The 17,839-nt window shown below is 40.0% G+C and overlaps 1 protein-coding gene across 5 annotated transcripts in view; it reads right to left on the minus strand.

Annotated features, from left to right (window-relative positions):
* Positions 1–17,839, minus strand: part of Pcca (propionyl-CoA carboxylase subunit alpha) — a 301,425-nt gene that overhangs the window by 177,586 nt on the left and 106,000 nt on the right. For all 5 annotated transcript variants that reach the window (XM_040741316.1, XM_040740935.1, XM_040740593.1 and 2 more), the window contains exons 9-10: positions 5,853–5,931; positions 679–781 (exon numbers count right to left, since the gene is read on the minus strand). In XM_040741316.1, coding sequence (XP_040597250.1) covers positions 679–781; positions 5,853–5,931 — 182 coding nt within the window. The remainder of the gene's footprint in view (positions 1–678; positions 782–5,852; positions 5,932–17,839) is intronic.

The following is a 17,839-nucleotide window of genomic DNA, read 5'->3' on the forward strand; positions in this document are numbered from 1 at the left end:
TTAAAAGCCTAAGACAGATCAGATTGGGGGAAACATCTGGGTTACCCACTTAAACTACTAGGGGACAGGCTTACCTATGTTTAAAAACACAGCCCAGACGGCAGGTCAAACGTAATTAAACTAAAAGGCTAATATAAATGTGTAACAAGTTAACTAACAAAATTTGTTTAATGTTAATGAAATATTTATGAAAGGCAAAGGCCGAGCTGTTTGAACAGCAAAGGACTAAGACCTCATTTCTGCCCTCAAGGAACCATGGTCTCTCCGGAAACAGGGGCATCTAAAGATCAAGCCATGTAAGCGTGCTCCCAGGAGCAGGGCCAGGTTCTCCAACTGCATTCTGAGACAGTTTCTCACTCAGCACAAGATCTAAAGACACAAACTTTTAAGGGGATTTAGAAAAGATACCTGGCTTGAGACCAATGCAGTGTTTGTTATATGAGCAACAAATAAGTGGCCAATCAAACGTATGAAGAGGCTAACACATCACAGCGTCAAATGACCAGATATCTAGGGGGAAAGATCAATGACAGGCACATAAAACCTTCAGACTTAGAACTGTGACCATGCTTAAGACCGCTGTGTTTTGGGAGTGGGTTGCTTTATCATTTCAATCCAGACCACAACAATCTAGCATCTTAGTATCAACTGTTAGAAGGTATCTTGAACAGTACCAACCTGGATTTCTATATGACGAGGGTTATCAATGAACTTTTCTATCAGTAGTCTATCATCGCCAAAACTAGAAGCAGCTTCCTGTGATGAAAATCGGAAACCATCCCTGAGAAACAAAAAGAACAGTTACACAACTGGACCAAAGATAGTCTTCCACACAGAAAACAGTATTTGCTTCATCTTAATTCAGAATAAACTGGGGACAGACTCACTGTATATACAGAGACCCGGCTTCCACCAACAGCTCAGTGACCTTGGGCTCCTTATTTAATGTCCTGGTCATCTCCAGTTTCCCATGGAAACGAGAACTGTGTCCCCAACCCTTAAACGCACTAGCAATGCTGGAGAGACAGACCGCTTAGTAATTAAGGGCATGACCACTCTTCATGAGGACCTAGGTTCCATTCTCACAACCTACATGGCAGCTCACAACTCCAGTTCCAAGAAGTCTCATGCCCTCTTTTGCTTTCCACGGGCACCGCGTGAATGCGGGGAACAGGTGTGCACACAGGCAAAACACTCATACACATAAAACAAAAGTAAAGTTTTTAATATGCTAGAAAAATGGTATTTAAAAAAAGCACGCGTATATTTGGTTTAGAAATTAGAAGACACAAACAAAAGTGGAAAGGGCCTAGTCAGTTACACGAGTGCTGGGGTCAACAACAGTGGATCGCATCTCTGCGGGCTCTTCCGGGTCTGGAAATACAGTTGTCTCTCCAACACTACACAGGTCGTTAGTTACATCTTCTTTAAAATGGCTTAAAATACTTAAAACAGAAAAGAACAAGTTGGGGGGGTGGTAAAGTATAGATCTAATTGTTGCTTCCTATTTGATTCCTAAACTAATCTAAATCATTATTACACCACTAAAATGGGTTTACTAGACACATACAAAACGGGGTCATTTGGCCAGTTCATTTAACACTCAAACTCAGACAGGCATAGTGTTGCACACCTTTAATCCCAGCACTCAGGAGGCAAAGGCAGGTAGACATCTCTGTGAGTTCATGGCCAGCCTGGTCTACATTGTGAATTCTGGGCTAAGCAGAACAACATAGTTAGACCCTGTCTCAATCAATAAATCATCAGTCAACCAATAAAAATGAGTAAGTAAAGCTCAAACTAAGGATTCAATGAGATGGATCAACTGGCAAGGGTACCTGCCACCACGCCCAATAGCCTGAGTTTGATTCCTAGTAGCCACAGAACAGTTTCCCACAGTTGTGCTCTGACCCACACATGCACCATAGCACGTGCACACTTAGGCACACACACACACACTAAGTGAGTGTAAACAATTTCAAAGGAAGAAACACTTCAGACTTGCCTAAAGGTAATTGAAAATGTTTCTCCATTCACTTCTATATTTGGAATGTAAAATGTAATTACTTTTACTTCTGACAAAGTCTGTCTTCGCATTAAATACTTGTGTTGAATATAAAGCATTTAAGCCAGGCTCTTCTAATCCTTTAGTGTGCAAACAGTGCATCTGGCGATGTTAAACATGATTATCTGATGTGCTTGTGTCTGTACTTGAAATGCACAATACAGAAGGCAACTAGAAGATACGTTTCTAAACCTGGGGGAATTCTCCCATTTTTGCTCCTTCAGAGAAAAGGTCTTGGGTTTTCTTAGTCTGCCACTGTATCTTTGATTTAGGAAAATCATGTTCAGACTTGGGCAGACTACACACGTCACAGAAACTGGAAGTACAATAAATTGTTGTTTTCAGTACCATATGATTATTAGATGGGATAGATATTATAATTCATAAAGGGAATAACATAGTGCTTTACAGTTTGCCTCTAATGTAATGACAAAAATCTTTCTTTTTGCTTTTAAGCCAAGAACATCAAAAGTAAAACATCAAAGTCATCAAAATAAAACAAAAGTTTGAGAACATCATGGGTCTGTTTTGGAACTAAAGGAAAGTTGTGTTAAGAACATCTCTGGGCTGAGCATAGAGCTCAGAACAGAAGCTCAACACTTGCAAAGTCGTGGGCTCCACTTAACAACCCAACCGAAACCAAACACACACAATTGGTGACCCTCCTTTAGTAATCCCAGATATAATTACCAGTCACCAAACAAGGTACCTGGTACATACTTTTGTACTTGCATCTAAAGAATAGAAAATATTTGTAGGCTGTGCAAAAGGAAGTTTATTCTTAAAAATGGAAGACAGGAGAGAAGAAGCCAGACAGATATGCTGTGGCGTTAACACTTCATCATGATGGGAGACTGCCTAGAGTCACTGGACCAATTCTCTGAATTCTTCTAGACTTTTGTGTTTGTGTTTGATTTTTTTGTTTTGTTATTTTTCTAAATAAACATTAGATATGAAACAGTTTTTTTAAACAAAAGTATCCATCACCAAGCCCAGTGTCAAATTTCTGCTCACCTGCACAAGATTACAGGGATAGCTCACTCATAATGTTGAAGACAATATTTTTAAGTAGAAAGTGATAGATTTTCACTAACCACAAAAGTGTATTTTTCCTCTGTGTATTACTTACTTGACTAGAAAGGATTTATCAGAGTATGCTACATGAATACATACAGTGACTTCTGAACTCTAAACTCAAACTCATTGATCAACACCAGGGCATCCAAACCCACTGACAAGACACCCCATAAAAGAATATGCCACTTGGTCAGAGTCACCTGGAGAAATGTCTGGTAGGAGATGAGGTCATTTTTTTTTTTTTAACAAATTAAGTTGCCTAGAGTGTTGGCACACACCTTTAATTCCAACACTCTGGAACTGAGTTTGGAATCAGCCTGGTCTACATAGTGAGTTCTAGGCCAGCCAGGGATATACATATACAGTGAGACCCTGTCTTTTAAAAAGTGCTAGACACCAGGCGGGTGGTGGAGCACGCCTTTAATCGCAGCACTCGGGAGGCAGAGAGGCAGGCGGATCTCTGAGTTCGAGGCTGGGCTGGACCGACAGCCTCCAAAACAATACAGAGAAACCGTCTCGTAAAAACCAAAATAAATAAATAAATAAAAAGCGCTAGACTTCCAATGAAATGGCTACATAAGTAAAATACGAAAGGGGGAAAACAACGAGACAAAAGTCAGAGACCCAAAGCACACCTCTCTCACCAAACTCAAGCTGTCACCAGCACCCTTTCCCACCCTTCCTGTAAAGAGACCGTGTGTCTGTGCAGAGATGACGTAAGTGGGTCTCCAGCACTATCTTACCTTGCCCCTTCCTCGGGAAGAAGTGCAGTCACAGTCAAACCCCATGCTGGGCTTCAGAAGCCTGTGCCCTCTGACAACCACTAGATGATGGCGTAGGAGGAACTGTGGGATTCCTGAGACTGAGTCAGAAGGAGGCAGAGACTTTCGCTGGGATTTGAGATAACCAGAGTAACTATGTGTGTGCTGGGAAGCAAACCCAGATCCTCTGCAACAGAAGCTGGTGTTCTCCAGCCACTGAGCCATCTCTTCAGTGCCCAGTCTTCTAAAGACAGAGGCCTAGTCTCTCACTGGGACCTTCTTCCTTCAGCATTTCCCAAGAATTTTCAAGCAAAGCAGACTCGCGTGGTGTGCGTTTCATTTACGTAAACATTAAAACCATACATAATCGGTGACAAAATAACTTTAAAACAGTGCCTACACGTCTTCAACCGATTCTGCTCCGTATCCAGTCAGTTAGCAACCCTCAGTTGTGTTTTGTTTGTTTGAGACTGGGCGTCACTTCCTAGCCTTTTGACACGTTTGGTGTCAAAAAAGGATGACCATCACTAATGACTGTTCTTCAAAAATGAGTTGCTGCTACAGTCCCCTGCTACAACCTCCAGACAAACTCTCAAAAGCTTACCCGATATAGCTCTACCCCACCCAAGACCACTCTGACCCAACTCCTCCTATTCATTCATTCTTGATTTTATAAGACAGAGTCTCATGAAGCTACTCTCAATGTAGCTTCAACTCCTGAACCGCCTGTTTTCATGTCAAATTCCCCCCACCATTTTATCTCTCTCCTCTCCAGCTCCAGGATTATCAGTCTGAACTATCATTCCTGTTTTGTTGTTCTAACTGTTTTGGTTTTGTGAATTTTGTTTTGTTGTGTGTTTTTTAAATATATGTTCTGGAGATCTCAATTCAGATCCTTCATGCATGCATTTAAGTAAGTTAGTGACTGAACCATCTCTCTAGCCTTTCTTGGTTTTAGATTTGGCTGTATTATTCAGTACCATTCTAATAGATATTCATGTCACTGATATATTTATTTTCTTAGAAATTTATTTACCTCTTTAAGAATGACAAGAAAAAAACATTTGGTCAAGCAAGACAGTGCTCTGGTGAAGAAGTCTTCAGGCAAGGCCCAAAGGGAGAAGTTCCAATGGCCAAGTTCAGGGACAGATGCCTGACAGTACTGTTTATTTACACAAAGGAAATTCTCCACTATAGCTTAGGGCCCCAGCTGTGCTCTCTGAGCCACTGGAGACTTGGGGTTCTCTGGACAAGACAGCCCTCCAGGAACTCCTTAGCAAAGTTCTTAGCAAACTACTTCCAAATCACAAAACTCAAGTAATTTATATGGGAAATGCTATGATGGACAATGCCCTAACTGCTGGGAAAATGCAAGAAGAGATTTAACCAACTGTGTGTTTGGAAAAATCGAAGCTTTATTAAATAACACAGATCACTTTTGACTTCCAAAATTAGTTTTAAAAAAGTATTCTAAATTTATAACAGAATGTATTATATATAAAAGACATACAGCAATTTCAAACTCAGAAGGATAACAGTATCGTCCACACTAAAAATTATCAAAATAATCACACACTGAGATTAAATAACCTTGGTTCAAATCCTTAGACCACACTGTAAGTTAGTTATAAGGCCAGGTATTCGTGATTTCTGCCTAAAAAACAGAACAACTCTAATTTTAAAAAAAATCATAAAAACAAAACCCCTTTACCAATGTAAGACAAAATTTTGTTTTAGAAAACCTTTCTGTAATAGGATAATTATCTTCAAAGCATACAGAAGAAAGATTTCTGCACAGCATCACTTTCTCTGCCATCCAAGAAGTAAAGATTAGATGGTCCCTGTAATTACTCCATTATGGGCTTGGTATCTGTTTACCTGTCAGTTTAATAAAACTCTGGTAACTGCAATTTTCATCAAAAGTGTGTTTCAGGCAGCCTCTCTCTCACCTGGTCTCTTCGTCATCCCAAGCGATGCGCATGCCTTTCCCACCGCCACCTGCTGAGGCCTTGATCATCACAGGGTAGCCTAACAGCGGGGAAGAGCGAGACAGATGCTCAGGCTTTGATCATGTGGATGCATGAACATGACAACTGACCACATGTTCAGTAACACAGACGACAATAATTTATTTAAAAGTTCCTTTATTCAGAGTTACAGAAAACAGTTCCAACGTAATGACCTTACTATCCAAATGAGTGACATTTTAAAAGAATGGCAAACGTATCAACAAATACACTTCTCAAGTAATAAAATAAATGCTAAAAAAACAAAACAAAACAAAAAAATTACTTGGCAGAAAATTCCAAAATCAGAAACATTACGTGAAGTAGCCAATAATGAAAGTGGTTTACACAGCATGCATACATGAACACATGTGCATACACACGTTTGTGATTCCGAAAACTGCCACCTGCATGCATAGCAAATTAATTTCTCTTTCATACACAAGTGCTTTGGGTATTTTCACAGAGATAATGCCTGCAGCACTTATCAGCAAAATTGGCAGGATAGCATTAAGGGGAAAAAATGGAACATGTATACTTCCCAGAAGAGCCAGAGTTTATTGCTAACAATGGAGATAATTCTACTACTATACTTCTCTATACATTCAACAGATTGCCATGAAGATACTAAGTCAGGACCCAGTAAAGGCCATTTGCAGTTACAGTTTTATGAGAAAAGATGAAGTCATAAGTTATCATTCTACAATCTCATGTACTATATGTACAAAAAAAGTCAGTCTCAGCAGTGAGGCAGAGGCAGGCAGATCTCTGTGAGTTCAAGGCCAGCCTGGTCTACAGAGTAAGTGCCAGGACAGCAAGAGCTATGTAGTCAGATTCTGTCTCCAAATAAAAGTAAACCAAAAAAGCAAAGTCAGTCTCCTTTAAGGTTTCTCTGGAAACTCAGTGGAAATAGTCGTACAGGTTGTTCCATCTGTTATTGTCTTTGCTCGAGAAAGGAGCGGTCAGTAAGCCAAAGAGGACCCTGCCTGGCCTGTGATTCTGCAGCAGCACTCAACCCTAGCTGTGGGACCCTTACAGGAAAAAAGGAAGAAAGGAACCAAACGCAATGGACCTTTGACCCCAGCACAAAAAAAACACCACCATTTGTTTAGTAAAAACAGCACTTGCTTCTCTAGTATTTCATAACTAAATCCATTAAAATATTTATGCTATGCCTATATGAGACAGCATCTTGGAAACAACACAAGTACAGTGAGAAGAAATATAAATGTATTGTTCCTACTTTGGGGGCTTTATAATCCAAGAAGAGAAACACAAAGGACACAAATAATTTCATACTTGGAATTCAGAAGAACAAAGGAGCAGAGGAAGGTAGAGAAAAGGGATTAAGGACAGCATAACAGAAAGGGTCAGTTCCGTGACACGACGGAACACAAGCAGCCTTTGAAAATTTTTGGACAAGAGCTATAGAAATGGAACATAGGTGAGGGTGCAAGGGAAGCTTTATGAAATGAGAGAAGCAATTCAGTGGAAGTACAGACCACAGCAGGGACACAGGTGGCCAGGGAAGAGGATGTTGGCATGCTGGACCCCGCCTGGGGTCATGCACAGCGTTCACTCTCACGGTAGGTGGGTGCTACAGTCACCAAGAATGTCCACGGAGAAATCATATTGAAATAAGTTTAAAAATATACAAGTCTACTTTGGAGAAGTGAAAAAGTGTGATGTAAAACTCAAAATTGGCATTCCTACAAAATCCTGTCTGCAACTTAGGGTCTTTTTTGTTGTTGTTGTTAGACAGATGACCCATTACCACTCCCCCCAAGAGCATGTTTCTCAGCTCCATCCACATTTATTCATCCTTGCAAGAGGAAAGCAAGAGGTGAGGGGCCACTCGCCTCCCATCTCTCCACCATTTCATTCCCTGAAAACTAGGAAATCTCCTGTCTTCTTAGCCATATACTACTGATCCTCCACTATATAGTCACTTGTGAGTTTGAAAATAAGATGGAGAAGTCTTCCTTGTTCGAAGATCTCTCTGGTTAAACCCATCAATACTTGCAACCCAGGAAGTCAAGAGTCCTTGATAAAAACGTAAAAAGCTGAATAAGAATAGGCTGGGAAGGGCTGCAGGTCCAGCTCTACTTGTTGAGAGTATGTTGCTTTGGCAAAGGACTGGGTTCCATTCTCAACATCTACATTAGGTTACTCACAAGCATCTTATCTCCAGTTCCAGGGAACCCAGTGTCCTCTTCCAGCCTCCAAGGGCTCTTGCACACATGTGGTACACATAAATTCACACAAGCAAGCACACAAATAAAGATTAATTGATTTTGAAAAGAAAATGATGGAAGGGAGAGGGGAAACTGGCAGAAGTTAGTGATACTAACTCTGAGACAATAGAAAGGTCTTGCACTCAGTTTGTGGTGCTATGTAAGTCATTATATCTCAGGTGACACCATCCCATGAAGAAAGAAAACCATTCCACACAGATGATAACAAAATGAAACAGCCTAGCTCCTCTCCTACCATCTGTGTCTAACCATTCTTGGAAGGTTAAGTCATACAATACCTAGAACTAAAAATCAGAAGAAAAATATGGATTTAGTGAAAGTCAATATTACTGAAAAAATTAGGAATTACCAACAAGAAAGATGGCCATTGCCAACTCTCTGTTGCCTAGTCAAGACATGCAGTTTCCATGGACAATCTCTTATTTTTTAATCCGCTAAACAACTCCCTCCTGGGTGTGGTTTTTCTCTGAATGCATTTGTCTATCTTTATATTCTTCCATTGACATGTGTTTAAAACAGAACTACCTTCCAAATCACAACAAATACAAAGTATCTGAGGCTTTAAAGGGGGGCAATCTCCCTTCTGATACTAGGGGGTCACTTCCAATTTTCCATTTTTAAGTATGCAGGCATACATGCTTCACACGCATACACACAACTCTTGGGTTTGCTTTTTTGTTGTTGTTTGCTTGTTTGTTTGTTTTCTGAGACAGGATCTGACTATGTAGCCATGCTGGCTTAGAACTTGCTAAATAGCACGGGCCAGCCTCAGTCTACCCACCATCCTAGTTCCGGGATAACACGCATGGTTCTGCTCCCTGTTCTCACTTTTGCCGTCTTCTCTCCGGATGCATCTGGGACAGACACCAGCAACCTCCCCAAAACTCCAGATGCGCCACAGCATCTAGAGCCCTTATTTCCCATCTGCATAGCTACATGTAAATGAATACTTCCAAAAGGAAATCTACATAGTTTCTACTCGTGAGGCATGTGTGCTCAGGTACACACGACAGCAGAGAAGGATGTCCCTCAGATTGGCCAGCTTTAGTCTTTTCTTGAGGTGACTTCCCTAAACAAATTGATTATTTTAAATGAATTTAAATGCTAAGAGTTGAGCCTAGGCAAACTCAATGAAGAATGGACCCTAAGAAAGGACAGCTGCAGAATTCTGCATGGAGAAGAACGGCGGGTGCTTTGCAGGGAATGAGTCGCCGCAGCTGCACTACTGATTGTGACAGACAGCTGTGATTTGGATGTGGCCAGTCACAAAAGAGAAAGACAAAGACTTGCTTGTTCTAGATTCTGAGTTACAATGTGTTGGAATCAGAAGATACGGAAAAGTCTAGAGCTTAGGGACTTTCCCTCCAGTTGCGGGTGCTAGCTACAAAAAGAGCCAAGTTTCTTGAGCAGCTGAACAGCTGATGATAAGATGTCTACCCACATAGGACAAGATAAATAACCAGACTCCATGGCATCCAGCATGGGGGAAGGGGAGAGTTGTAACCAGGCAGCTTGAAAGCTGATAAAATGCCTAAATGATAAGGTATTCATAATTCATTTTCAAATTACATAGATTTTTAACTTTAGTTTCTTACACTGAATTTTCATACCATATAAAAACTGATGGAGAAGGGAAAGTTAAAAAAGAAGAAGAAGAAGAAGACAAAAAGCAAAATACTCCTTGGGTAATGTCTGGTTCCAACTTTAGTAGTACTGCTTAGTAATCTCACCAAGTGAAATGAGACTGGCAAAGTTATCTTTTTAAAACAGTTGGAAGCCTGCAAAGGCCTTTGTTTCCTGAAGAAAGGTTCAAAGAGAAAAGAAAATAAAAGATACTGCAGGGAGAAGAGATCCCTAGAAGGACAGAATAGCGCCTGATAATGGACAATGGGGCTCAGGGAAGAAAACAAAAGCCTTAACAAGAAAAGATCCCAGACAGGAAGGAAATCCCTGGTGAAAGTCTTGCCTTGGAATTAACAGTGGAACTGGGTGTTATGTGCTGCGTTCTGCAGACTGTTTTAAGTTCATTAATGTAAAACAGCTAATCTGCCCTTTTTTAAAGAGCTGGTTTGCTTCTGTTGTGGGGGAGGAGGTGCCCTTTGTGACTTTTTTTTTTTTTTGAAGATTTGGTCTTGACTGCCAACTTGACAGGATTTAGAAGCAGCTGAGAGACACACCTTTGGGGCTGTCTGTGAGGGAGAAGAGCTACCTTCAGAGTGGGGAGTACATTCCAAAGAGCAGCCACAGGTCCAGGAGGAAAGCAGTGTGAGCTGCCGCCCCCTCTTCCTCGTCCTGCAGGAGTGATGTCCCCTGCTAGTGATGTCCCAGGACCCAGCTTCTTTGACTGTGCAGTGTGGAATTATCACCAGCCACTCTCCAGGCAGCTCCAGGATTTAACTACCAAATTTAGATCCACTGAGGCAGCCAGCACACATGCGTTCTCTGCTTTTCTAGCATGAAACAGCCATTGCTGGCCTACCCAGGACCTGTTGCATGAGGTAATACAATAAATCCCCTTTTATGACTATGACTTGAACCTCCAGGTAAGATGGCAGTCTAAAGACTGCCTCTGCGTGAGCCAATGGAGGACAAAGTCGGGATAAGAAAAAGGGGATTTTATCCCAAAGATAAAAATATGGGGTGTACTGGTAATCCATGAAGGAAATGAAGTAGTGCCAGGCAGAGAACAAAAGGAAGACGTACCACGCAGAGAAGGGAACCGAACCCTGTGTCAGCTGCACAGCTCATCGAAAGACTAATGGGAAATGTGCCACTTTGACAAGTATACTAAGAACTGAGCCGTAAACAGTAACCTGTTCTGTGCGTGTGGGCCCATGCCTATAACCTCAGCATCGGAGCCAGCCTGGTCAGCAAAGTCAGGGATGCACAGGTAGGCCCTGTCTTGGAAAGCAAAACCAAAACCAAGAAGAGCAGGCTGCTCAAGGAAAATCCTCCCAAAACCAGAACAGTAAGCCAGACAGCCAGCACAGAAATGAAGGAAGCATGAGAGAGCCAGGCACATGACTGCCCCGGGCTAGCAAATTCAAAGACACAGTACAATACCAGACATAGACTTCAAAAGTTATCTTGTAAAAATGATCAGTGACACGACAGAGGATTTAAAACAAGAACATGAATTAAATGTGGACCTAGGAAGACAGCAACACAGAGAAAAAGTCAGCAAAACAGATAGTGAAATCAGCAGTTGTGGTGTTTTGAATGAAAATGATGGTTCCCATAGGCTCACAGGGAGTAGTAGCACTGTTTGAAAGGGTTAGGAAGTGTCTGCCTGCGTGCTACCATGCTTACCACCATGATGATAATAGGCCAGACCTCTGAACTATAACTGAGCCCCCTCAATCAAAAGTTTTCCTTTATAAGAGCTGCCATAGTCATTGTTTCTCCTCACAGCAATAAAACCCTAAGACAGAAGTATATTTTTTTAAGTCGGCAACATAGAAGAAAACTTCAGCAGGGGAAACAAACATTTTTTGCAGAAACACCAAAAATTATGAAAATTTCAATGAATAATTTTTTAAAAGGACAGACACCAATAAACTAAACTAAGCAAAAGAAAATTATCAGAAATAGAAAGTAAGACTGACAAAATACTAAATCAATAAGAAACATAAGAAAACAAAATAAATGAACATATCCATCATACCCAAAAACTCATCAGGAGGACAAACCCCAAGATCTACAGAATAAAAGAAGGGCTGAGACAAACACTAAAGGCATAAAATGACAGCATAAAAAAATTAGACATTTATCTGGGCGTGGCAGAAGACACCATTTAACTGAGCATAAGCATGTAGATCTCTGTGAGTTTAAGGGCAGCCTGGTCAACATGGTGAAATCAAGACCACAGAGAGCTATACAGTGAGAGCCTGTCAACATTCAAATGCAATAGCGACTTAGTACTACAAATGGCACAACCAGAGAACCTTTCTACAATATACTATACACAATTCCAAAATACAAAACGATCTAAAAGCTTTAAAGGGGTAAATTTCAGCTTACCTACAAAAGCAAGCATACACAATCACATTTGCTCTCTCAGTAGTAACCCTCAATGCCAGAAAAGGATTGGATGATAAATATTCGACCCTGAGAGTAAATAACCTCCAACCAAGTTTGCTACTATCCAGACATACTATTTTTTAAACCTGACAGAGAAACAGGACACTTCAAGACAGGCATAAGGCTGCAGTGGTTCAAGACAACCAAGCCAATTCAACTAAAGATGTATAAATTACTACATAAAAAGAAAGTAGAAAAAGTCTGAACCGCGAGAGCACAGGACAGAATAAGCTACTTGAGAGGGATAATTGCACAAAGGAGAGCTATGAAGAATCCATTACCTACCCAGGAAACCAGCAAAGCCCTTACACCATGAAGAGAAAGTAAAGAACAAACTATAACCCACCCAAAAAACAAAAATCACAGGAGTTAGTTAATGCCTCTCAATAAAACCTTAAATTTATAATGGCTCCATCTCACCATTTAAATGGAATAGACTGAATAACTAGATAAGTAGATCCAGCTTTCTGTTGCCTCTAAGAAACATGCTTTATTGCTAAAGACTCAGACCAAAGACTGAAAGACAAAGGATGGAAAGAGTTCTATCCAAACACAAGGGGATGATGGGGACATAGCTATTCTGATATCTGATAAAGGAGACTTCCAACCAAAGCTAGACAGAAATGAGAAGGAAGATTGCCACGTGCTAATAAAAGGAGTTAATTAATCAAGAAGAGCTACTATTGTAAATGCCTGTGTACCAAACGTGGGCTCCTAATTTCACAAGCAAGCATTAACAAACATAAAAATGGGGTAGGTATTTTTACAATAGTAGTGGCTGACTTCAATACTTCACTTTCATCTCTAGGTCATCAAAATTAACTACAGCATACATAGATCAAATGAACTAAACAGATGAATCCAGAATATTCCATCTAATAGAAACAGGGTGCACATTCTCCTCAGCAGTCCATGGACTCTTCTCTAACATAGAGTACATTCTCAGCATCAAATCAAGTCTTAGCAAATGCAGATGAATCATCACGTCTGTTTTACAAGATCAGTGTGATAAAACTAAACACCAATGGTAAGAAAAATCTATAGTAACCACAAAAATATATGGAGCCTGAGAAATAAACCCTGAGACACTGAAGACATCAAGGAGAAACTTCCAAACGAAAATGGAAACACCTTGGGACACAGTTAAGGGAGTCCTACAAATACCCTCTGAGTTTATGGGTGAGAGTTTACATGAAAACTGTATAGAGCTCTTAACCTATGGACATACCTCAAGGACTAGAAAAACAAGAATCCAAGCCCAAAAGCAGTAGACAGCAAGAAATAGTAAAGATCAGGGTAGAAATAAATGGGATAGAGACTAAAGGATACATAGAATAATCTAACAGAGTTGGTATTTGAAAACATAAATAAAATTAACAAATTCATAGCCAAATTAGTCAAAAGAAAGAGAAGACCCAAATTAACTAAAAATGAAAAGTGGGGGAGTTTGCTACAGTTTCCAATAAAACAAAGAATTGGGCTAGGCCTGGTGGCACACGCCTCAACCCCAGCACTCAGGAAGCAATGGCATCTCTCTTTCTCTTACACACACACATGCACACATACATACATACATACATACATACATACATACATACATACATACACACACATACACACATACATGCACACATACATACATGCATGCATACATACACACATGCACACATACATACATGCATGCATACACACATGCATACACACATGCACACCTACATACATACACACATATACACATGCACACATACATACATACATACACACATATACACATGCATACACACATACTCAAATAAACACACACATACAGACACAAATATACACACACATACAAAGAAAGAAAGAGAGAGAGAGAGAAGAGAGAGAAAGAAAGAAAGAAAGAAAGAAAGAAAGAAAGAAAGAAAGTAAAGAAGGGAGAAAACTAAAGAACCATTTTATAATGATCATAGAGGCAAAATCTACTACTACTGTTCCCTTAAAAAATAATTGTGAGTTTTTCCAAATAGAAAAATGATTTAAAATAAATAGAATGAATACAGCATGTATTTTTCTTTCCTCAGTTGTACTTAAATGTACAGAAATATTCTAATTATATTTCTAATAAAAACTATTTTTATTAATAATATAGATATAAATATTGCAGTTAGTATATTAAATACTATTTTAATATTAAATGTAATATTTATCCATTAACAGTATTAATTACAATATGTTATGTTTGCTTAATTTAAATAAGAATTAAGCAATACTGTGCACATAAAGATACAATCAAAATAAGTTGTAAAGTACAATAAACCAATACAGAACACTGGTAATTTGGCAGAGAAAACTGAGTAGACATTACAGAAAAGTGACTTAGTTGGCCTAGCTCCACTGCTTGGACAAATAAAAGCTGGTAGATCTAATTCAGCTACGGGAGTCAGAAATCAGTGCACTGAGGTGTATAGGTTGGAACAGACATTCACAGACTGGAAGTTTCCAAACAGAGACCAGTGTTTCCATATTACTACCTGAATGAAGTCATGCGGTCTTTCTGCTGCAGAGTGAGAAAGAAGAAAAGGAGGAGAGGGGCATGCAAGGGCGAGCCATGAAAAGAGAAAGACTGAGATGGAAGAGGAAAAGCAAAGGCAAAGCTAAAACAAACAGAACCTTAGTGGTTGCACTTGTGTGTATGCTGGAAAGTGCAGGAAAAGATCAGTAACCCAGCTGATGGCAAGAGAAAAAAGGCCACCGAACCCACACTTCCACCTCACAGGAGTGTCGTTCTAAACTCACACAGCTGCATTTCTTCAGTAGAAAAGTAGAAACACCTGTGTGTGTGTGTGTGTGTGTGTGCTGTGTGTAAACTAGAAACTTCATCAAGAGGCTTATGCTGGCTACAGAATCCCCCTTAGAACTTATCCCCAGCACCAAACATCTGATTCTTTAATGGACTTCACAGAGAATAATTTGACATCTTATCCTACAATATAATTTTTACTTAAGCATTTTTAATTAAATCTTAGGTCATAAAAATATTCATTGAAGAGAAAATTACCAAATAAATTATCTGGAAGCAAAATCAGGAAGAAAGCATAAATTATCTTTTTCCAGAGATTCCTTCAGTATAACTTTAGCCCATCAAAAAATGGGGGGGGGTTAAGTACTAAACAGCATGAAATAAAGAAAAAATAAAGGCTTTCAAGATTAGCTAAATATTTTTCTCTTAGACACTGATAACTAGTTCTTCTGTTGGACAACGTGAACTTCTTCTTAAAATGCCATAGCACTCCAAAAGGAAGGTAGGAGGGGAGTCGAGGAAGAACAGCCAGGGCGTTCGAAAGAGCCAGAGTGCAGCCCTCCGCGCCCGTCAGAAACGCAGGCGGGAGCACCAAGGACCCACAAGAAAGAGACACCAAGCACAAGTTTCAGAACTACATGAAGCCAAGCTCATCGCTTAGCAGGTGGGCAGTAAGGCTCAGTAAAATATTCCCTATGCTTGCATCTTACTGAGAACTTCTGTTTCCCTACGGTAGTGACCACAAGGGCACCCTGAAAGAACTGATAATCAGGACCATTTATAGGTACTAGAAAACCACTATGTTACAAATGAACACGGTCTGGAACACTAAAAACTAACAGTCAACTCTACTAAAATAGAGACTCAGTGAAGACAGAGACCACTTATAAAGATAGATAGAACTTATTTCCTAGGCCAAGCGGATGGCTCTGTGGGTAAAGTTGCTTGCCTGCGAGACTGATAAGCCAAGTTCAATACTTGTACCCTACGCAGTGGAGGAAAAGAACAACTCATACACTTGTCCTTGGCCATTAACAAATGCGTAAACACAAGCACACATATACAATCAATCAACACGTAATTTATTATTTTTTTAAAATATACTTCCTGCAGAAAATTCCACACTATGTTAGGCAAAGGACAACGCATGGAGATAAATCTAGAAGCATTGCAGAGCAAGCACAACACTGTGTGAGACATGCTACAATTTGATATTTTTTTCTTTTGAATACTTCTTTACAAGTTGAGTTTGGCTCCTTTTAATAGTTCCTTAAGAATTAGAAGTGATTACCTCCAGAGTCCTAGAGGGAGTCAGACTGACATAGAAGGAGCAATGAAAAGAGTACCGTTGGTCTGAACTCTTGTGTGGTTCAGATGTATGGATATGACAAAGTCGGCAATACATACAAAATTTGTTCACATCATTATATGCAAAAATAATAACGCCTCACAGGTACCAAATTCAGTCAATGACTTATATGTTTAGAATACTTAGTGAGACATGTAACAGCATATGAAATTCATTTTAACTAGCGATGAGAATAAGATAGGGGCAGGTGAGACGGCGTATTTGTAGGTAACAACGCTCGCCCTCCAAGCCTGATGACCTAAGTTCAATCCTTAGTACCCTCAGTAGATGGAAAAACAAAATGACTCCCAAAAATTATCTTCTAATCCTACACAATATTTATTTAAGTAAAACGGACTAGCAAATGACAAGTAAGAGAACCTAGCCAAGTGTTTATAGTGGTTCTTGGTATTGAGTATATACTATGCACTGCAAAATTCTTTCAAAAGTTCTGAATGATTGGAAAGTTTCACAATGAGGGGCGGGGGAAAGTTAAGAATATGATTTGTAACTGGTGTGAGTATTATTCAGAAATATCTTTGACAGAAGACATCATGACTGGGGTAACTCCTGGAGAGGATGTGATATTTAAACCGGGATATGAGAGATTCTGAGAAGTTACCTGGGCCAGGACATGAGGAAGCCCTCCAAGACTCTCTTGCCATCTTCTGAGGCCCTGAAAGCTGGGCAGTCAAGAAAAACAATGTGACTGAGACACAGCATGGGGACAGAGAGGAATGAAGCTCGATGATTACTGTGACCTACCATGGTAGCTAAAACAACTAGAAATCAACAGGCCTGGTTTGGCTAATCCCTGAAGCCACAAGAAAAAACAACAATACCAATGGTAGTGTGAATAAGGGATGCAAAGTAGTCCACAAACAAATCCACAGAAGAACGTATGACGTACGGACCGTCTCTCATGTTACGATAACTCTTCCCTCCAGCCTGGTCCCAGTGCCGCTTCAGTCCCAAATAACACATGGAGACTCTATTAGCTATAATGATGTTGGCCAATGTCTACAGCTTCTTATTGGCTAGCTCTGTCTTAAGTATTAACCCATAACTACTAGTGTATGTATTTCTACAAGGTCTTATTTTACCGAGAACGCCAGACTCATGCATCCTCTCATCCCAGGGTCACATGACGACTTCTCTTACTACACTTCCCAGAATCCTCCTTGTCTCCTAGTCCCACCTATCTTGCTTCCCTATTGGCCAACAGTGTTTTATTCATCAACCAATAAGAGAAACATATGTACAGAAGATTTCCCCCATCACTCTCACCCTGTCAATCATCAGAGGCTGTCTCCTTTAATACCTGTAGTATTTCATACAACTATAGTCATCCCCAAATCATAATAAGTCAGCCAAACTATAATGAAAGACATGGTCTTTGAACTAAAGAAATTTTACTTTAAACCAAAAGATGCTGACACTGAGCAAATGACCAATCTATTCCTTACTT

This window comes from Mesocricetus auratus, unplaced genomic scaffold (assembly GCF_017639785.1).
Source record: "Mesocricetus auratus isolate SY011 unplaced genomic scaffold, BCM_Maur_2.0 Super-Scaffold_2245, whole genome shotgun sequence".
In the NCBI taxonomy this organism is placed as follows: Eukaryota; Metazoa; Chordata; class Mammalia; order Rodentia; family Cricetidae; genus Mesocricetus; species Mesocricetus auratus.